Source organism: Phaethon aethereus, assembly GCF_964289735.1.
Source record: "Phaethon aethereus genome assembly, chromosome: 3".
NCBI classification, from domain to species: domain Eukaryota; kingdom Metazoa; phylum Chordata; class Aves; order Phaethontiformes; family Phaethontidae; genus Phaethon; species Phaethon aethereus.
This window is the reverse complement of record NC_138576.1, coordinates 35491142-35514507: the sequence shown is the minus strand read 5'-3', so window position 1 is coordinate 35514507 and position 23366 is coordinate 35491142. Positions and strand designations below refer to the sequence as shown.

Genomic DNA, 23366 nt, shown 5'->3' with positions numbered 1-23366 from the left:
GGTCAGAACCGTATTATTAAGTATGCGAAACATGCCTTCTGGTAAAAGCAGATTTTCCATTGTCTATATGGATGATCACTGCATGTCTGAGCTTGCCAGATGTTCTCACAAACTCTATGATGTTTCATAAATCCTCACTGAGTATTTACCTCACCCTAGCTCAGTAACCTCTGTTAACAAGTACATTTACTTCTCCCTAGAAGTACAGAAAAACAGTGCAAATTAATTACCATGTACAAGCAATTTACAGGGAACCCAAACTACACATGCTATTTTAAACCAGGTTCTTCAGTTCACAAAGTAGTTCTCACTCACTGTGTCTTAAATATATTAAGGTGTGTTGCACCGTAACTATCAGAAGCTCTAACTAAATCTTATTCTTAAGAATTAAAATCGTTCATGCAGTCAGGTAAATGATGACACCTCATTACACATGAAAGCTTTTCTTAAAACTAATTTGTTTTTCCAACTTACATGCTACTTACTCTTTCCAAATCATTCTAGCACCAACAAGGAAAACAGACTTTTCTGAAGCTCTCACAATTAAGGTGTAAGGTTTCTCATACACTAACATACACTGCAATGTCTGGGTAGCAAACCCCGTAAGACAACACTTCTTGCCAATTCAAACTATATCTTTATTGATCAAGGACTGGATAAATATGCATGGCAAGAGTCACCCTTCACTGTAATCACTGAAAATAAGCCATTCATGCATAAAATTTAACTTGCTTGTCTGTTATTCCCCTCTTTTTTTTTTTTCTGTTGTTGACCCAGAAAACCCAACAGCTCAAACTGCACATAAGCCAGTGTTATCTTCTGCAGTCATTTTCAATCAGGGTGAGGATCTTTCTGATACTGCATCTCTACAGAAAATGTGTCAAGGCTTGATACAGTGCACAGAAACAGCTTTAGCTAGTGCTTCGTGTTTTTCTGGAGTCCGCCACAGACAGTGGAAACCTACTCTGTCCTGGTGATGCAGTGACATTTTTTCTTTTGGTTGTGCTTGCTCACACAAAGTTTACCTGTAGCAGCAACATCCTGCTTGCAGACATTCAGTTGGTCTCTTTTCACTACATTTAATCTAATTAACTTAATTTCTGTACCAAAACATTGGTCTTAAACAACCTCCCTTGCCACAGTACATTTGGATTCTGGTACATTGAGCAAAGCTGAAAATACCAGCACTTCTTTAAATGAACCTGCACGCACGCTTTCTCACTCACTCCAAAGAATACAAACTGGGCACTTTTCCCTTTGTTATATGAAAAGCAGGATAACCATGTGAACCAACTTCCACTGCTAAAGTCTTTCTCTAATGGTCAAGAATCACTCAGAAATCAAAATTCAACTTCCAGTAACATTAAAATGGTAAATTTTTTAATCAACCATCACAGGGCAAACACTCTATTTCTTATATAAAGCAAGAGTTACATTATATAAAGAAAAAATAACTGTGCCCTTAATTCAACAAGATCATTTTATGGAGGTAACTCAGAAATTTAAAAACAAGCACATGTACCATACTGAGCTCCTGCTGAAGAACGAGAAAGCATCCTTAACTTTAAGTAACTGCAGATGCACTTTGTCAGACAGGTATGTAATAGCTCTCACACTCAGGTACTTGGCTGAAATTGGCCTTAAGATTAAACAGCACTAACAAAAAAGGTGTCCTCGGTCTGTCCTCTACCCCAGCATCCAAGCCTCAACTCTGCACCCACCTCAGTTCCATCAGCACAAGTGTTTGCACACCGAACCAGGAAACCTGACTGCCTAAAAAATATTCAACAAAATAAAAACATTATTTTTCAGTCAGATCAGTTTCTCAAAGCATTTAATACCCTGCTTATGCTGTCACCATGCAAGTAAAAATACAGAGCATAACTGAGCCAGCTTAGGCAACAGTGCCACTGAATTTGCAGCATAACTAAGGCAGGTAATCAGTTCCAGCTTTCTGGATATTCAGCATAGTCAGTAACTTCAGCTACACCCTGCCTCCCTTAATACTTATTTTGCATAGACACGTGGCAAAAAAAGTCATCAAACTCATGTGCATCACAGGAACAGTAATACCACTGTATCAGCCACCCCGTGTAACCTAATGGGCTCAAGCGACAGATAAAGCAACGTTTTCTGGGCACTAATATATGCAGCCATTATGTCATTTAAAGATGATTTTGTGCACCTCAAGATATGCTTGGGTTTTTTCCTTCAACTGCAACTGCTGGCCTTATAAAACCTCACCCAGTCTTCCTTCAGTCACATTCTTAGACTAACACAGCTACAACAATATCACCACATATTTTATCTTAAGGTTGTTTTGTTCTTCGGTGAAGAATTTAAAGCTTTAGAATCTTATTTTGACAAACTACTTTCTCTCTGACAAACTGCCTTTTCTCTGAGTAACTATATTCACAACTGATCCATTCCTGCAGCACCTTCAGATACACACCTTCAACACTACATCCTTTGTTACAGGGCAGTTCCCTTGCTCCTGGCCCGTAACAGTTTTGCTTACAGATCTGTTCACACAGAACAAATGACTAACAAATTACATAACTTGACTTTAAAGCATGGGTGGCCACATACTAAATTTTAAGATTTTTGCAAGAGAAAAACACTGCATACTCAGCACTCTGTCATTTTTTTGGCTGTTCCATATATCAAGTAAAAAAGCATGGAAAATTCAGATATATATTTAAGAGACAGGAAGATTAAAAATTAAGAATAAATCCATGCACTTCAAGTAATGCACTATAACATTTCTCCTTTATCCTCACTGTATAGTGTCATACCTATTCCCAATCACCCACCGTTCCCTCTGACTTCAGCAACTCCCAGTGTCAAGCATCATTCCATGTGCTCTGCAGATAAAGACATCCACATATTTTCACATGCTTGGAATTACCCATTGCTTGTCTGCTTTTTAATGTTGAAAAGGACAACAATAGACAGATTGAAACTCATGCAAGGCTCACTGAACTCGATGCTAAGCAGAACAAAGGTAGGAAATAAGCCCCAGTATAGTCAGAGGAAAAAAAGGAGAAGACAGTTTTTCTTTTAAAAACAATAAATCAGTTGGTTTGGATTTGGTTTGGTTTTGGTTTTGTATCAAAACACTGACAGGAAAGGTTTGAAGAGGAACTGTGAACTTAAAAAGGCAAGATCACTACTAATAGCATAGTATACAGTTATTTTCTCCACAGAATAAGAATGTTACTTTATTCACCCATGAATCCTCCACTAATGTCTACTCCAATCGGCTTGGTCTGTACTTTTGAAAAAGCAAAATCTAAATATGGTATGTAGTGTGTCATGGAGAAATAAGATTAAAGACCGTAGGCATGACAGCCAGCCTGTTTTACTTGCATGCAGATTTTAGGTGCTAGCAAGTGCATCCTCCTGAAGTAATTGCCTTAGGCATACATCACCACAACTATTAGTGTTAGATTTGGACACTAACATATCAGGTGCACAGATTTGATTTAAAACAGGAATGAACACTTAGATTATTTACTTTTTTTAATTAGTCATAGCTCTACAGGAAATTTGCCTCAGGTTTATGCTTTTACACTGGCTGCTGGAGGACATATACCTGATAACAATATAAAATTAGAGTGGATAAACAATACCCAACCTGAAGCAAAAACCTGCCAATTCATAGTTCTGGAAAACTTTTTCAGAATATTTGAAATAGCAAGAAGAGTTTTGATCAGATATGCTTCTCTGCATCATGGGGCCATGAATTTTTTCATCTGGTCAAATGCACTCCAGCACACGCAAAGCCTCATCTTCCTACAGGTTGTGAGGAGAGGCGGGCTTTCATGAAGGCTTTGAAATGAAGGTGTGATGCTTCCAATTAAAGCATCTACATTAACTGTAAGACATTAATAGAAAAATTAGTTGACACCAACAAGAAGAAACTGCTTTATAGCAGGGTAGATTTTTCTAGGACGTCATACTGTCCCCAGACTCTCTACTTTTGACAAATAAAAAGCTAGAGTTTGGGAGTCACTTGTATTGCCTCATACTAAGAGCGGTTTCAAAGCTGGGTCATTCAGACAAAATATTTCCTTTCTCATGAGAGTAAATCTCAGACAGAACATCTCTATGCTTCTGTTCCCAGATGGCCTTTATGAAAAGAAGCAGTGACCAGGGTATCTCAGTTCTCCAACTACTCAGATCTGCCACCACGTCCTCCACTGCTGCCCAGGCGGCATACATTAAATCAGCCTGCTCTAAGGATTACTTATCTTCAACCCCCAACCTGTCCCATCATTCAGTTCTTGATCCTTAAAAACTTCTGTTTCTGCATATGCACAGAGCTTCCAAGTGATGGTGTCCGACTCGGTTATCACCGTTTTCCTGTCGTCCTGAGGTCCTCCCTTTCTTAGGGCATGAGAAGCAGCCAGCCCCGGATGCTTTATCACCTTGTTTGTTCCACCCTTACTGTTATCCCACTTGCTTCCACCTTGCACCTTAACAACAAGCCTACCAGTGCGCACCTCTTCCTTTACTTCTTCAGTGGCCCCACTACACTGTCCAGAGTACTCCTCGGCTCCTCAGAAACCTCACATCCCTCACACTTTGCTACTTTTGATTATTTTCAGACTTTACAATGAGTTAGCACACCCGTGCACAGCTCAGTCGCCCACCTGCACACAAAGCCAGCAGAGTACGAGACTATTTTCCCGTAAGTGCCCTCTACTTGGTAAACATAAAGCCCCTGTTTTAGTACCGTTTAGAGGCGGTGATATTTGGGGAGCAACAAGGTATCTGTGGGAGACGGCAAATCTAAATCCTTCCGGACCGACTCCATTCTCTTACCTTTCTCAAAGACCATTTCCCTGCTGAAGATGGTCTCGTTATCTCTGATCACTTCTCCCCGTACGGTGACCTGCGCTGGGCTGTCCGGCAGCAGAGCTACCCCAACACTCACGTTTGCTCCAGGCCTGATGTTCCAGGGAGCTGCCACCAGGAAGGCAGGTCTGGAAAACCCAAACGGGCGGAGGGAGAAAGGGGCAGGGAGTGAAATACAATCCCAAAAAAAGTAACAGTGTCCACATAGCAACGTACGATACACGTTGTGAAGCTCTTCTCCCGCACTCCGCTGCGGAGGCTGGAGGTGATGCTCGCTCGCTAGGCGCTACCGCCGAGCGCAGCCGGGGCTTGCGGGACGCGGGGAGGCAGCGCAGCGCCGCGCCGCCCGATTCCCGGGCGGCCCCGGGGGAAGCGCCCAGCTGCCCCGCGCAGCCTCCGCGCCGGGGCGCACCCACCCAGCCACCCCACGTACCCGGCCGCCGCGGAGCCGCAGAGGAGGAGGCAGAGGAAGAGGCGGCGGGCAGCACCGCGGGCCCGCGCCATGGCGCTCCGTGCGCGCTGCCCGCAGCCCGGTGGGTCGGCCGCTGTGCGCAGGGCCGGGGCCGGGCCGGCGGAGGGAGGGAGGGAAGGGAGAGGCCGCGGGAGCCGCCGTGGGGGCGTTCCCCAGGCCGGCCCAGGGGGAGCGGGGGGGCAGGCGGGCGGCGGGAGTTGTACGTACACGCTTCTATAGCCAGCGGTGCGTTTCGGCTCCGCCGCAGCCCGTACCTGCGGGCAGATGCAGACAGGGAGCGGGTGGATTCTCAGGCGAAGGCAACGTCCCGCAAAATACACACCGCGAGTGCTGTTTTCCGCCCGCAGCGTCGAGCAGAGCGGCGGTCTGCTGCCGGGACCTGCCCGTTCATCGTTCGGACTTTGGGCTACCAGGGCTGGGAGAGCCCGCCGAGGCCTGCTGCCATGGGGCTCAGGCTTGGAGGCAAAGTCGGGAACGGTTCTGGATCTGAACGGGGAGAACGGTGCTGGCAGAAACTCAAGGAGCCTCATAGCTAAACATGAGCCCATTGGCAATGGCACTCTGGCTGGACTGTCATCTCTGCCCAATACCTGCAACATAAGGTCATGTCTGCATATCCATCTTAACCCACTTTCAGAGTGCAAAAAGTGCACTGAAGCAGCTTGGATGAGATTCTGCTCCTGGAGCATGTTCATTGTAACTGTGTAGACTAGACACATCTAAAAACGTTTTGAGTCATATGAATTCTTTCATCTCTGCACGAGACTTAACACATTTAGAAATTCCACCCAGTTTTTGAAGTCTTGTCTCTTCAGAAGTGCTGGGCTGGCATTCTCTGCAGTGTTACACAGAACAAAATGCAGTCAGCTACAGCTCTGAATAGAAGCATCACGTTTTGTTCTTATGAGAATCAGATACAAAGAGTAAATGTACATAAACACCATGCTCTAACAGTATCCCAGGCAGTCATATAGTCTTTTGACATCTTTTACATTTGCTTTTGTAAGTTTTCATACCTCTGCTGATTCTCTTTTGGAGTGCAAATCTCTGTGGTAACAAAGAGAGAGAATGCCCCCCACTGTAGACTAGGGAAGGAGTGATACTACAGCAACCACAGCTGATGCCTGGAAGGTCACTCTTGGCAGCTCCTCACCTGCAGAAGATGCACAATGAGGCAAAGTTTGGGAGATGTTTGCTGTTGCTACTTGTAAGTCCTTAACTTGTTGCTTGTGAAAAACAGGCAGGGAAGATGAACAGTGACTGTCACAGTCCTTTTCTTGGAGGTGGTGGGAAAAAGTGCTTACAAGTAGTGCTGCATCCCAAGCACCCCAGCCTCGGATGGTAAAGCTACGCACAGTACACATTTCTCCAGTCTCTAGTACTGAGCCCGGCTGGCACTCCACCATACCTGTCAATACTAATCAGCGCACTCAGTCTCCAAAACAAGGTGGCCACTTCCAAACGTCCTATTGGATATGGTCCATGCTAACCCCCAAACCACACCACGAATTGTTCAAGACAGCACTTGCTGGCCAGGGCAAAACCGTGCCAAGGTCAGCTTAAGGGTAGAGACAATCAACTTCCAGTCCCAAGAACATTTGCTGGCACTGTTATGCTAATTCATTAGCATGGATGTAGCCCAAAAGTCCATCAGTGAAAGTGCTTGCAAATGTCACAGATTTTGCCCAGTTGTGCAACAGTGTTGTGGACTCCTATCTTCCCTTTGTTTTCCTAAGGGCTTGTTATGTAAAGATATTTTTGTATATGTATTTGATCTGCTACAAAAATACCGATAAAGGAATTCTACAGCAGGAAGTAAGAGAAGAAATGGATTAGTAATATTACGATTTCATCTGTCCTGAATAGATTTATCACTAATAAGAAATGGATTAACAGAAATTGTTAGATGCCATTCCATAACAACACTCAAGGTCCATTTCTTACAGCTATATCCATGTACTCAGAGACAAGTTAAATTAATGGAGGACCATCTTACTACTTGGAGATCTCTGAAGCCCCAAGTCCTCTGCACATACCCCCTCCATTCCCTTCCTAATCCAACATGGAGTTTCCTCTGCTGGAGTTATACCACCCTCTTATTCCCTCTGCCATGTTAGAAGACACTTAAAGCCTCTTTTCATAATTTCATTTCCATACAGGATATACTACACTGTAGGTACGTGTAGAGGGTTTTCATGATTAAACATATCATTTAGGAATCAAATGAGTTACGTAAGGATTGAGTAAGTTCCCACTTAGCACAAAACTTAAATACATAATAGCCCACTTCAGACATAATTTTAAGAGTTGCCTCTTACCAGTATCTAAACAAGGTCTTGATTTTCAAAAGTGCTCTGCAGCTGCTCATTTTCATCGCAACGTAAGCCGTGATTTCCCTGAAACCCCACTTCAACTCCTACATTCTTTTATCAGACGTGGTCCTTCTTTGGTGCCCAAATGACACTAAATACTGTACCTGAACGGGGAGTATTTATAAGGTGTGATGGTTCCCATAAGAAGGCCAGCCCCAGGAGCTCCCTCTCCCATTCTTCACTCAGCGCTGCCCAGCTCTGCGGTCCGCAGCCCTCCCAGCCCTACTCTGCAGCTTGTGCCATACAGCTCTTTCCGGAGGGGGTTTTACTTCTAAGGCAGCTCATTTCAGTGGCCCCATTTGCAGTACAGCCCCACAAGTGACTATCAGCACAGTATGTAGAGAGGAAGAGGTAGAGCATGAGCAGATATGAGGTAAAATAAGGAAATTTGAAGCAAACTTCAGGCCTATAGCCAGTGTATGCTATAAATATACTGTATCTCAAGCCTCCTCTGCACATTCCTCTGCACACAGAGAACAGAAATGACTCAGGAGTAACTGGAAAATAAGCATACTTATAGAGAATTGGGCTAAGCTGCTATCATATTCATGCTCACGAAGTGTTAAACTACTTGTTCTGTTGGACTTGACTTGTGTTTCACGTAAGTAAATTCATCAGGCAACAGGGCTGTTGCATCCCCCTGCGCTCTGTTGATCTGCTCATTTCCATTTACGGTTGTCTACACTAGGGTTTTGTCATAGAGTTACACGTCACTGCTTATTTTGATCTAGGTCAGACTGGTAACTGAAACAAAAAAAAAGCAGCACTTCAGTTTGTGTTAAATTGGTCAAATTTAAACTTAGGGGCACCTAGATTTGAAAAGTTTCTGCATACCCACTGGCTTCTGTTATAGGCCACACAACATCCTCAGCTAAAAAATACCTGTCCACTCAAAACAGGCAGATGAAACAGATTATATTAGTCCTATTAAACTGCTAGGAGATCTGTGTCTAACTAAACAAAAGACCTTAGCTGGGATACACATCATTTGCAAGACCATAGAAACACCCATTTGGCAGTGTCTCAGGCCTAAGTAGGTTTTAAATGCCTGGCTCTGACAAACACTTGAGAGACTAATTTGTGCACTAATTTGTAAACGGGAAGCAGGGAACCACACAGCAGTTTATTGAGATCACCATGTGAGGGAAATTTGTTTTGGACCTGACTTCTGCATATTAAGAATAATTTTGAAAGAGTATAACCTAGCATGAAAGGATTCAATAATCTTCAACTGCTCCAAGCCAGTGAAGTTGATACTCTGGAGACACAATTTGGGAGGTAAAACAGGTTGTCATTGTGTTTGGCATGCCAACCAGGGAAGCAAGCTGAAAAACCCCTCTCTGTTCAGTTTTCAGGTTTTGGAGTTAAGCAAGCATTACCAGACTCAAGTTTTATACCCATCTGTGATATGTCACCATAATGAAAATACCACTTTTACCACCTTCACTGCTCCCCAGAAACCTAATTTCGCTAATCCTTCATGGTCTCTTACAAACAGAGCCTGTAAAAGCTGCAAAAGTCATCTACAGCACTGGCTACGGTCTTAGGCAGCTAATAACTATACTGTTGTCTGTTCCTATACAACTTACTTTAAGTCTAGCCCAAATATGTGTATCAGTATCAGCTGATATCATACCTTTGAGTTGCAGCCTAGGTATACTCTAAATAAAAATGCATTTAAGTAAATACAGGAAACCGGAATGGTTGCTTAATGAGTCCAGAAAGCAACTTCTGCCTTGGTAAATAAGAAGGATTGCAGCAAGCACCTAGCAAGGACTACTAATTGTATGAAGATTGGCTGGAAATAAACACATGCACAGCAAGGCCTTCTTTTCTCTAATAGCACATGTAGAAAATAGTACTGTTTGGTAAATGTAAAAATCTAAGCAGTACAGAACTCTAAAATATTGGTGAAAATCTCAATAAAAATCATGACAGTAAGGACTGGAATGGTCAATGCCCTGTGCTGCTTTTAGCATTAGGCGGTGAATTTGGCTGGTCAGATATTCAGCTGGATTCAGCAGGCATTCAACCAGACTGTGGTGCAAACAAAGCATGTTTCCATGAAATGAGGCAAATTCAGGGAAATCTCAAGAGCTATGTTATGTGGAAATCTGAACTAGAAGATCCAGCACAATATTCTGTCTTTTCAAAAGCTTAGCCGGTTGCCTTATGCTTCACTGAACTCAAGGCCCGAAAGAAAGCTCATTTAGGAGATGGATAAATCTTTTAATTAATCTCAATAGGCTTTGGATGAGGTCCTAGCAGAAACTGTGATTCAGTAGCTCATGGAACTAGGAAGGAAGCAAAATTCTGTTTTATCACCTATAGTGAGTAAGTGGACAAGAAGTATAGTGAATACTAAAAATAGGTGCACAGAAGATCGTTCCGTGGTAGTAGGAGGGCACATTTCTTGCTTGGATGTAAGCCTGAAGAATTTGGGTTTGCTGGAAAGTACTGACAGGAGCACAGGATATAAAGCTTTCCCAGAAGTAGTCAGTAATAACACTTCTGATGATGGACTGTGTCAAAACGTTTTACACTACGCTGACAAAGGGTGTGCCACAGGCTGAAACTTGCCCTGAGCTATCAGGGTGGAGTTTCATGAAAATCTGGTCTGCCCTGAAATTAAGATCTTTTTTCATAGTACCTGAAGACACCTCTCTTGATAAATAATGTTATTTGCACATTCACTTCCAACTTGAACTGTTACTCCAGGGACAGTGGGTAGGATTCACCTGGTCAAATGTGGACTCTGCAGTTGTCTACAACTGGTTATTTACCTTCACTGGATAGACAACGGAGCGACGTAGGCACTTTTTAGACTGGATTTATATGACTCGTTAAGATACCAACATTTGAATGAGCAGACATTCAAAAGTAGCCCTCTGAATTAATCAAGTGAATCACATCTTAAAGTACCAATTTCTATTAAATGTCTAAACAGGGAGTCAAGACAAGTAGTTGAAATATATCTTGTTATCTCCAGAGCATGTAAGATGACTATAGCTTAAGTGTCCTCCTTGAGTATTCAATGAATCAGACCTAAAGATAGACATTAATTTTGACAAGTTTGGGTCAGGGCCTGTTTGCAGGTATCAGATTTTGTTTCTGTTTGTTCAAAGGCTGGCATAAAAACAAGCAAGCAATGCCCACATAGGAGAAAAGCTGCTTCTTTGTTAATATAACATAGAAAGAGCTTATTATCTTGGAATTACATGCTTACATTTTCATAATATTTTAATTTTTATAATTAAAATACCTGTACACATTTTAACCATACCCACAAAACATTAATGTGATCAAATCTGTCAATACTGTATTGCATTATATTGAATGTGTGCTTTGAAATACCCCAACAAAGTAAAGCACTGTCTTTTAGGAAACACATCAAATGCAGAAGGACATCATTGTTAAGACTTCATGAGGTTTTGAGAGATTCACTTTTAGAAATAAGGTTCAGAAAGAAATGGAATTAAAGAAGTAATGGCAAAACTATACTATGGGAAATGTGAAATCTGAGGAGCAAATCTAGAAATGATACACCTAGGAGTTCCCCTACAGCAAAGATAATCCTAATTTACCAAGTCCCCTGGCCTTACTACCCTTTTGAACTGGCCGAGCAGTGAAGAAGGACCATAATGGAATGAAAATCAAGACCTTGCCCTGTTTTTCCCCAGAACAATAGTTCTTGACAGTTGATGTATCTCGCAGAACCATAATGAATTACTGCAAAATGACCCTGTGTTCTTGTTGCTGATGTGCTGAAGGTCCTCCAAGGTGCAAGTAATTGTGGTATACATAACAGGTTTTTATGTGTAGCTGAATTTTCAGATTTCCTCTGCAGGCATCCTCAAAGTAGACTCTTGGCTTTACGGAAATCGATGGCACTGAAACCATTGCCTTCAGTGAGGTCAGGATTCAAAATTGTATCCTCCACCTTGCTCAAAGCTCTGTAACTTTGATATGAAGAATTGAGTTTTCTTGCATTATTTGCTGCATTTAGCCCCTTAACTTTGATTGATATACTGCATCTTACCTGGTACATATGAGCAGAACATTTAGGAAGCAGGTTGATGTAATGCCTTTTTATTGCGAAGTAGAAGTTATACCTTAATTTTATTTTAGCATTTCTCTCTGATTGTAAAATGTTCAACCATACAGTAGGGGCATGTTAAAAGATGTACAAACATGCTGTTTTTATGAAAGTGAGAGAAGTTAAAAACTTTTACAGATGATGACAGCTTGTCCTGAAAAATCTGTTTTCCTAGGCCAGTACTTTTTACAATTGTATGTGATGAAATTCCATTTACCAAGATTCATTAATCGTTTTCTCTTAGCTGCCCTTATTCCCTTTGCTCTCTGAGGGTTTTCAAAAGGTCAGTGCAACCCCTCCTCATTGCAAATACTGCTGAAACGGCCAAGAAAAACCTCATTTTTATTAAACAATTTAGTGTGCATTAACACTATTTCATTTTAAAGAAAGTGAGAATTCCCTGAGGATTCAATTATCTTACACGACAGCCTATAATTAAACTGTAAATTTAAATTACAGCTTTTAAAAAAGGAATTTCTAAAACTAGTGTTTCCATAGTGTCATAGAGTAGTATATCACAGCATTTTGGAATACATGCATTCATACATTGTAATTTCACTTTTAATTAAGTACATAAAAACTGGCAGATTTTTTAATGAAAGTGTATTTCTGTAATAGCTATTTATGACATTCATCTACCCATAAAAAAGGGGATGTCAGTACAGCAGCCTGTTTTATAGACCAGTGTATCCCTGTAGGCAGAGGCAGCTTGCTTTCAAAACCAGACTGACCTGAGAGCAATTCATAGTGTAGACAAACCTCATTTCCCACATTTTACACAAAACTAAGTCAAGATGCGGAGATCGTAAACCAAGAGATTAGAGAGATGCGTATTTTAACTCATCAGAGAGACAAGACTGAGAGGGGTCTCCCTGACACTTTCGTAGGAAAAAAATAACAGGTGCTGATCTATGGGAGAAAAGTGTAAAAAGAACTAATGGTCAGACATTAAAATTGATCAAACACAAATTAGAAATGAGGCACATACTATCAACAGAGATTATCTTTCTGAACACATTACCAAGGTAGGTGGTGGCTGCTGCTTCTTTTTATATTTTACCATCAAACCCAAATGCCTTTTTGAAAGTCTAACCCAAGTAATTAGGCTAAATAGAGAGGCAACTTGCTGAAATTCTGTACTTCATGACACAGAGAAGATCAGGCTAGGGGATCTCTAGGCAGCATGACAAAAATCCATGAGGTTGCTCTTGAAACAAGGGACCAAAATCATACGCAGAGAGATGAATGTATCCCAGAAAGGAAAGAGCAGGGATCTACTCCCAAGGAAATTAAATAGAATTGACAAGAGGGAAAGAAAAGCACCTAACAATGGTGGAGACTATACTATTTCAGTCCTGGTTTCCTCCAACTTGGCATGTCCAGAAAAGGTCAACACCAGAAAAAAAAAAAAAACAGAATTGGAAGTAGTTATTAAAATAAAAAGGTTTTGTAGGATGTGATCTCTTGCAGGACACCTTTTTTTCTTTCTAAAAATGAAAACCAAACTTTCTGCTAGGAAATTGGTCAAAAGCTAAAATAGTGACCATGTTGAAGTTTAGTTTGTCCTTTTTTAAAACTAAAAAAAAAAAGGAGAAAAAAAATCTTTCACTTTCCAACCAAGTCCACCATGATATCAAGAAGCAATAGTTATTCAGAGTAGAGGTAGATAGACATTAATTATGTGTGTTAAAGCTCGCGGAACCTCCATTGTATTTTAGATGACATCCATTTCACAATCACATAACATGAGACTCAACCCCATGTTACCCAAGTTGTCTCTCACAGAATCAGTTTCTGTAGCAGCTAAAATGACTTCTGTAGACAGAAGTGATTAAGAATTATTTTTTAAAAATACATTCAAACTATTTATAAAACTTGCACAAAACTTATGTGTTTAGTTTAGACACAAGTAAGTACCAGTTGTCTCTCCCTGAGGACTCTTACCACACGCTGCCTACAGAAAAGGACGGAGGGCTAGGAGTCCAATCTCAGTGATTAAGTAAAGGTTTCATGTTTCAAGTCACCAAATAAGCCAGTGTCTAAATAAACTTAGCCCTTGAGTAATGCCACTATAGGATATTCATTCACACTGTTCAAAAAGCAACTGTTTGTTCCATTGCCAACCACCCAAAGCGGCAGTCGTGTTTATTTAAATGAAGAGGGTGTGGACCCAAAAACTACATCTTTCCAAACCTTACTGTAGCAACTGAATGTTTGGAAATTGCTGTCATATGTCTGAAATGTGACCTATATTGGACAACTTTCTAAGGCCTCCTAGCTGTGTTTTTAGGCTAAAGATTCACCCTGTGATTTTTCTGACCACTAACAGCAGTTCTGGGAGTTTCTTCTTTTCTTGTCATTTTGTTCCTCAACAATAATTTACTTCGGATATTAAAAAAACAAACAAGCTATATTTAAAACACCTAGTGCACATGATATTTTACTCCTGAGAGAAGTTGCAGGATCACAGGACCACAGGAAAATTCAGGGCAGAATGGAGCTCAGGAGGTCATCTAATCCAGCCTGCTGTTCAAAGCAGGGTGAGCAATGAGGTCAAGCAAGGTTACTCGGGGCTTTATCCAGCATGATCCTGAAAACCTCCAAGGACTGAGACTGCAAAACTTGATGGTTAAATGATACAGAGCTCAGGAGTTTGCAGTTACATCCTTACTCTGTCTGAAGCAGAGCTGTTAAAATTTTCCAGCTGCACTGCTCATACATTTTCATCTTAACTGAAATAATGTAAACCATAACCAGGCTGCTATTTGAATGACTGCAGTAATTACTATTGCCTTGTTTTCCCCTTCTCTAGTAAACAGAAATTTTGACAAGAGGACAAACAGCTCTTACACACTTATATAACAAAGTGAGAATTGGTGGCAAGGAAGCAGGGAGTCTGTTGATACCTCTGTTTCAGCGCTCTCAGCGAGGTATGGCAGTATGGTAGGTGTTGCACACTAGAAAGAGCTCTGAGTGAGCAGGTACAAAGGAGTATGTGATAGGCATCAGGCCAGGATTCTATCCAGCTGGTATTCAATGACCCTGAGCAATGTGGGATGTGTTGACACCGAGTCAAGTGAGGGTTTACTCCCTGACATGGGTTGCAAACAAAATATAGGTATACTTTACATCTATCTTTAAAAATTCCAGCCCTTGAGGCTTGATGCTCCCCAGCAAATAGAAGGAAAAACACTTGTATGGTATTTAAAGAAAATATAAAAGCTATGAAAAACTGGGAAAGACTTGCCCATGCTAGCCAGAAAGAACAGTTTGCCTGCAGCGATCTGAAGTGTAGGGTAAGACAAAAAACAAACCTCACGAAGAAACTGAGAATTCATAAAGGGTGTATTGGCCTACTCAGCTGACAATTTTTAAGTCTGAATTTAAACATTTATATTACTTTCCAGATCCTGAGGTGGAGAAAGTGTCGTTAACGACTGCAAGATCACCTACAGAGAGGTCCCAGAGAGGTGTCCTGCAGCAGGCGAGGACATGGAGCCAGTCTGCAGGAGAGAATAAGACTAGGGCTTTGCAGAGGCTCCACCACTCCACTGCAGGATGAGGCTGGGCTTGCCAGACCCCCACAACGCTGGCATCTCTGAGGGATGGCTGGCTTCCACAGCCAGAGACTTGGATTATGTAGCACCCGGCCACCAGTCACTATGCAACACATCAAAAAGCTACGTAAAAGCTCCTCGGTCGCAAATGCCTCATCTGAGACAGTATGAGCACTGCTGTACAACTAGGTTCAGCTCTTCAGAAGTTAAGTGAATGGGACCCACCTCCTTTTCTCCCTCCCTCTCTCTCTTTCTCTTCCTTTCCTACTTTATTTCTTGTTTGTTTTATAATAGTCCTATTGTATGTTATGTAAGGTTTTAATGTATGTCCTCTAGAGGTAATAGCTGGGGATAGCTGCCAATATTTGCAAAAGAAAAAGCATTGATTCTGTTACGGAAGTATTATAATTACCATAAATTTAGGCTTAATTTTGGAGCACAGAGTGACAAATTAGAGGCATGATTTTGAGCAACATTGTAACAAATTACTTTATAAAAACCCAGAACATTTACTCTTTCAAAGTTCAACATTTTTCAAATCAGCATCAAAAGAGAAGTGTCTTTATTGTTGCAAGAAGCTTTTTTTCTTTTTGCTAAGCACACCTAGATACCAAACAGCTGCAAACCTTCAGACTAACGTCTGTCTTAGACACCTGCTGGTAAAAACTAGTAAAGTTACTCTCTATTTCCCCAGCCAGCCTAAGGGATCTCACACTATCACACACATTTTCAACTCTCCCGATTCACTGTTATGCAAGAGAATACCCGTTACTAAGTACCTAATTCACAGGTTCTTAGCTTAACTGGCATATTGTTTTCCTTCAGCATAAGAAACTACATCATCCTGTCCAGCATGATGGGTTCCATCCAGCTGAGATCTCTGCAAAAATTATTTACGTAGTTATTGAGAAGAGAAACATATTTTTCAAGATCTCTCACCTATTATGCATAATGCAAGTTTGCACATATCAGCACTTCCAAGATTAACTAATGCTTCTTCGCCACTGGAAATATTTTTTTAAAGTTTTATAATTAACTTTCACTACAGAGGTCGCATTTGAAGAAGGTTAGAAAACAGTTAAGTGACAGCTGCTTTGGTAAATCCAGCTACCAATCAAGTTCCCCACGGGCTTTCCCAGCAGGAACAAGGCAAAACTCTATCAAGATAACCTGCGAGATACCAGCATCTTTTTTCCTCATCATTCCATCATTCATGACAGGATAATTCAGATTAATTTTGGTTTGCCACAGATATGAACAGCACTGTCCAACCTGACCTTGAATGTTTCCAGGGATGGGGCATCTACCACATCTCTGGGCAACCTGTGCCAGCGTCTCACCACCCTCAGTGTGAAAAATTTCTTCCTTATAACTAGCCAAAATATGACCTCTTTTAGTTTAAAACCATTACCCCTTGTCCTATCGCAACAGGGCCTGGTAAAAGGTTTGTCCCCATCTTTTCTTATAAGCCTCCTTTAAGTACTGAAATGCTGCAATGAGGTCTCCCTGGAGCCTTCTCATCTCCAGGCTCAACAACCCCAACTCTCTCAGCCTGTCCTCAGAGGAGAGGTGTTCCATCCCTCTGATCATGTCTGTGGCCCTCCTCTGGACCCGCTCCAACAGGTCCATGTCTTTCCTGTGCTGAGGGCTCCAGAGCTGGATGCAGGACTCCAGGTGGGTTCTCACCAGAGCAGAGTAGAGGGGCAGAATCACCTCCCTTGACCTGCTGGCCGCGCTGCTTTTCATGCAGCCCAGGATATGGTTGGCCTTCTGGGCTTTGAGCGCACATTGCTGGCTCATGTCCAGCTTTTCACCCACCAGTACCCCCAAGTCCTTCTTGGCAGGGCTGCTTTCCAACCCTTCATCCCCCAGCCTGGATGGATACCAGGAGTTGCTCCAACCCATGTGCAGGACTGTGCACTTGGCCTTGTTGAACCTCATGAGGTTCACATGGGCCCATTCCTTGAGCTTGTCCAGGTCCCTCTGGATGGCATCCCATCCCTCAGGTGTGTCAACCGCACCACTCAACTTGGTGTTGCCTGCAAACCTGCTGAGGGTGCACTTGATCCCACTATGTCATTGATGAAGATATTAAAGAGTACTGGTCTCCATATAGACCCTTGGGGGACACTGCTCATCACTGATCTCCATCTGGACTTTCAGCCATTGACCACTACCCTCTGGATACAACCATCCAATCAATGCCTCATCCACTGAAGAGTCCACCCATCAAATCCATATCTCTCCAATTTAGAAAGAAGGGTGTTGTGGGGGACCATGTTGTGGGGGACCATGTCAAAGGCCTTACAGAACTCCAGATAGATGACATCCATAGCTCTTCCCTCATCCACTGATGTGGTCACTTCATCATAGAAGGCCACTAGGTTGGTCAGGCAGGACACGCCCTTGGTGGAGCCATGCTGGCTGTCTCAAATCACCTCCCTGTCCTCCATGTACCTTAGCAGAGCTTCTAGGAGGATCTGTTCCATGATCTTCCCAGGCACAGAGGTGATGGTGACAGGTCAGTAGTTCCCAGGGTCCTCCTTTCTTACACTGTTTAAAAATGGGTGCAATGGTTCCTTTCTTCCAGTCACCAGGGACTTCACCTGACTATCATGGAGTGTGGCTTGGCAACTACATCAGCCAATTCCCTCAGGACTCTGGGATGCATCTCATCAGGTCCCATGGACTTGTGTATGTTCAGGTTTCACAAGTGGTCTCGAACCTCATCTTCTCTTACAGTGGGAGGGACTTTGATCCTCCAGTCCCCATCTTGCTGTCCCTCCACTCAAGAGGTGTGGGAAGAGAGATTGCCAGTGAAGACTGAGGCAAAGAAGTCATCGAGTACCTCAGCCTTTTCCTCATCCGTTGTTATGTCTGGCAGTCTTGTTCATCAGAAAGGGTACACTGTCTTTGACCTTCCTTTTCTGGCTGACATACCTGTAGAAGCCCTTCTTGTTATTCTTTGCATCCCTTGCCAAGTTCAGCTCTAGCTGCGCCTTGGCCATCCTGACCCCATCTCTACACAACCCAGCAGTGTCCCTGTACTCATCCCAGGATACCTGTCCCTGCTGTCACTGCCTGTTCATTTCCTTCTTGCCCTTTAGTTTCACCAGCAGGTCTCAACTCAGCCATGCCCAGTCTCTTGCCTTCCTTTCCTGATTTCTTACACCGGGGAATTGAGAGCTCTTTTGCTCTGTGGAAAGCGTCCTTAACAATACATCTTAAAAATACACCCCAAAACCTGTAAATCCCTAATATTTCAGTACCTGACTCTCCACTAGTAAAATGCCTTAAAAGCCAATGTTTCTATAGCTAAGTCTTCACCAGGGATTCAGAAAATATGCATTTCTTCTCAAAGCATGCTTAGTCTAAGACTATAAAGACATACCCCTGTCAGTAGTATATAATTCAGCTGTGGAAGTCCTTGCCACAGGGAACATGAATGCTGCATTTTACATGCATTCAAAACCATATGGTATAAATTCATGACAGACAAATCCGTCACGGACTACTGAGTACAGAGGTACCACTTCCAGCTCAGGAGGGGCCTGAGTCACCAGTCAGTGTATTCAAATGTGCAGAGACTATTCAGAGGATGAATCACCCTATGTTTGATCTGTACAAGTCCTTCTTTCAGCATTTGTTACTGATTGCTATGAGAGACAGGATACTGAGGGAAATGGACCATTGGTATGATGCACCATATCAATTCACATGTTTTTATAAGCCCATTGACAAAAGAATTGCACTTCTTAGCGAGCTCTCCAGTATCCCTTAGCAGTAGTCCATATATCCACAGCAAAGCATTTAAAGCCATTAACCCTGCAAATACAGAACTCATCCACAGGGCTGAGGGGCAGCGGTGATGGGTAATCTCTTCTTTTCCCTAAGGACATTCGTGGCTTCTATACATGAAGAAACAGCTATAGTTAAAAAGAAAGAAGATTCCACAAAGCCCCAGTGCATTGTCTTGCCTGAGGTTCAGCATTCACTGCAGAGGTAAAACTAAATGCCACTGACAGAGGAGAAATATGAGTCCATGTTTCCATGTACAGATGAGTGTCCTGAACAGAGGGCAGCTCTTTAATAGGAAACATCCAGCATCATTGCTACTCCCATTTCCCTTAGGAAGAATACCTTTAAGTAAGGGAGTCTAGACATCAAGATTGCCTGTACTTCAAATCTACACTTCCACTGGCTACCACAACACTAAAATGTAAGCAATACAAAGCCTAAGTCACTTCTCTGAATCTAGTTGAGCATTGCCATATAACCCAGAGGAGTACTTTGTAGGGGATGCAATACGTGTTTCCTTTCTTCCATATGAAAGCCATGCTGCTAACTGAGGAAAGTCCAAGCTTTCTGCTGTCATGGACAATGCCAAAAATTGAACTGCATAGAGTGCCTCTGCTAACAAATGATGAGAAAAGTGGGCATGATGAATGTCTCCCCTCCCAATATAAACCCCCAGGCAAGACTATCCATGGTGACAGGGAGCTCTGAGGCATTTGCAGCAGACAGAATATTTCCAGACAGATGAAAACACATTGTACTGCCAGAGTCACATAAACCATTTCTGATTCGGTCAGCATCATCTCATGCATGATTTAGTAATGATTTTGTATTCAGCTCTACAGTAGAAGGACTGCACAGCTCAAAGCATCCTAATTCTTTTCCTTTTTGATTGATTATAACTTGCTCTCTTGTGGGAAATCTGAGAAATTTTTTGCTTGGATGCATGTGCATATCTTTTCTCGTCCAAATGATCTGACACCTTAATTTTAATTCTTCCATTTTGTAAATTATTGGTCTAAAACACCAATACCCTTGTCAGGCATTTACAACATAAAAATGCTGTATACTGTACTGTGTATAAAGAGAAAATCAACTCTATCCCAGCTGAAACCAGAACACTTAGACAAATTTAAAAGTAGATATTTCGATCTTCACTCATTGAACTCTGCTTATGTTACTTCCAGTTATTTAAGAATAACCAGATGATTCTTATATTGTGAGTATGAATTATATTTCTCTGCTCCTCTTTTCTGTTTATCTTGAAAAACAAGACTTCAAAAGTCCAATTCTTTAAAAGGGAATAAATAAATATGGGTATTTTGTAAATTAATTTTTAAAAAGACTGAAACAAGATGTGGGAACCTAGAAACAGACAACTTTTTTATTATATCCTGTAAAACTTCATAACCTGACAGAAGAGACATTGTCTTGCTCCGTGAGGAAATGCTGTGACTTGGGTTAGCATCACTGATACACTTTCCCAAGCCACCTTCTTCAGCTTCTAAGCAATCCTCAACATTCAGGGTTGAGGGTTGCTATTTAGTATAGCTAGTGTTAAACAGTTTAAAATGTCTTCCTATATCATCACAGCCATATCCTGTGTGCACTGCTGAACGAGTATGGGAGCTTGCCCTAAGGAGCCATGGCACTGGAGGGAACAAGGCTGGAGTTTCTCTTAAGACCCAGGCACCACCCAAGGTTTCTCTTCCCAACTGGACTTCAGAGGAAAGAGAGCATCTGCTGCTCTAAACGAGACATGCTGCAGCCTGTCTTTTTAGCATGATTATGTGAAATGTCAGGGTGTGATTTAGGGGAGGAAGTGCAAACCTTTGCTGTTCTCCTCTCCCTTGCTGTGGAGCCAGATGACAAGGGAAGTAGGGTGCTGAGCAGCATGGTCCACCACCTCCCCAGCGTAGCACAGAGCACAGCTACATACAGCATTGAAAGTAACCAGGGCAAAAAGTGGTTGAATATAAAAAACAGTCCTTTCAGAAATAAAAAGAAATAAAGTCAGAAAATACTTCAAATACTTCATGTCAGGACTACATCACAAGTATGACACACAGCCTGGCAGAGCAGAGTGCAGGCAGCAACCAGCATTGCCTGGCAGGCTGGCCAGAGGCAAACCACGCCTGTTTCTGTACAGCTATACACAAAGTTAAGCCTCAAAAGAATAAGGAATGATGTTCTTATCTGCTGTGACAAAGGTCAATGCTCCTCACACACTCCTAAATCCATATATACGGGTGTCACCTTTTGACTTTGGGGCTGCAGCTCGCAATCAAGCTGCTCTTGGTGCAGCATTGTTGCTAAGTGAGGAAGATTCACTCACCAGTGAGGATCTGCAAGATCAGATGAAGCAGCAGGGCAGAGAAATCCACTTTTCTTGCAATGGCAAGGTTTGTCGGCATTATGTTGTACTGAGGGTATAGGTAGATTTAGGATACAATTGGCCTTGGTGGGGAAAAAGTAAGAGAGAGGTGACAAAAGGGAAAGCCTAGGAAAAGCTTTGTCGATTGCTGCAGTCCCTGAAGTCCCCGAAGTCCCCGAAGTCCCCTGTCCTCCCTGTGTTATGAGGGCTTGGGGTTCAACCTATGGATGGAATGTCCCATGTCCCTGTGCAGCACACCAGTCCTGGCCCGTACCCTTCAAGACTTCCTTCCTCATGGGCTGGGTGCTAATGCGCTTGGCTCTCTCTCGGGTGGTATGCACAGAAAGACCAAGAAGAGTACAGTATGCGTGAAATGCAAAGCTAAAGCCTTCAAGTACTACAAAACAAATCTTCATATTTCACATATGTTGCAAAATATGTTTGGTGTGTGTTTTGTCAGAATAAAGCAATTGGTTTTCATTCTGTAATTTTGGCTGTAAGAGTGACTTCCAGGTAGGTTTGACTCACAGAAGGCACTTAGCATCAATTTCAGAACCGGAACAGAAATGGTTTGCTTCACATGTTTGCATAGATGTAATATGGTATGACCGGCACACAGCTGCAGTCATTGTACTGATACTTGCAAACTCAGTATATCTACCTTGCATGAAACAATATAGCTGAGTATGCTGCCAGGAATCTTTCACATTCTTCCGTTTTCCAGTACGCAAAATTTTCCAGGCAGTTATTTACACATCAGTATGGTGGCACGGGAATCTAGCAAAGCCAATGGTTTCAGCAGATGACTGGCAGTGTCATCAAAATGACTCAGCGCTCAGCCCTGGCAAGGGCACGGGCGGGCAGAGGTAGCTTGTAAAAAGAGCCTGTAAAAAAAGATCTCTACCCTGTTGTTAGCTTTGAGAGAGGTCGAAAACCACTGATTCTGAGAGGAAAAGTTTTGTCACATATGCCTTGATGCATATTCATCTATATTTGGTACATTTAAAGGCCTCATTCCAGGAACTGGGTGCTGCGCACGCATGCAGGATGAAAAGGTTCTGCTCTGCAGATACTGTAAATTATTACTATAAATAATTATAATAAGCGGCTGGGCATTTTAGTGGTTACAGAGAAACCAACACCCGCACTGCGGGTCTTCCCCAATTCGGACAAGAATTCACCTGCACCGAGAAGCCACTCGCCTTCCCTCCCACGCAGCCACGCGTGGTCGCCGTGCCACCGTGCCGAGGAGCCGTCACCGGGTAACGCTCCCCGGCCCGGCGCTCCTTCGCTGCGTGCAGCCTGAGGAGTTTTTATTAGAGCAAAGCTGGAAACGCGCTCACACCCGCCACCTCCCCGCGGCTGCCACGGAAGCGGCAGGCGGTCTGGGGAAGGGGAGGCGTGATTCGCCTGATGAGATTTGTCTGAATTATGAGGAACTTTGCCCAAAAGAGCCGAGACAGGCCGCACAGCGACACCCGCAGCCCAGCCGCCTCTCAGGGTGGGCGTTAGGCCCCGTCAGTCTGCCCGCCCCGCCCCGCGGGAGGGGAAGAGGGAGAGGCCGCCTTCGTGCTGCAGGGGCGTGCTGCCGCGGCTCCTGCCCTCACCAAAGATGGCCGCCAAAAGCTGGCTGGGAGAGGCGCCACGCTGCGGCTGAGGCCGCTTCCGCCAGCCAGCGCCCGTCACATGACAGCCGGGGGTTGCAGCTGCCGCTGCCCGGCGCCGGCGGGGCAGAGCGGGGCGGGCGGGCTGCGGCGCGGCCAGCGGCGCTCCCGTCCTCTCAGCGGTGGCGGCTGGCAGTCTGGCCCTGGGCGCGCTGCGGGGTCCGGGTGGCAGTGAG

At 43.2% G+C, this 23366-nt stretch overlaps 1 protein-coding gene across 1 annotated transcript in view; it reads right to left on the bottom strand.

The window, feature by feature from the left end:
• Positions 1-5675, bottom strand: part of CD109 (CD109 molecule) — a gene marked incomplete at its 3' end in the record, with an annotated part of 79807 nt that extends 74132 nt beyond the window's left edge. The window contains exons 1-2 of the mRNA XM_081997591.1: positions 5294-5675; positions 4828-4988 (exon numbers count right to left, since the gene is read on the bottom strand). Coding sequence (XP_081853717.1) covers positions 4828-4988; positions 5294-5364 — 232 coding nt within the window. The 5' untranslated portion in view covers positions 5365-5675. The remainder of the gene's footprint in view (positions 1-4827; positions 4989-5293) is intronic.
• Positions 5676-23366: the final 17691 nt, after the last annotated feature.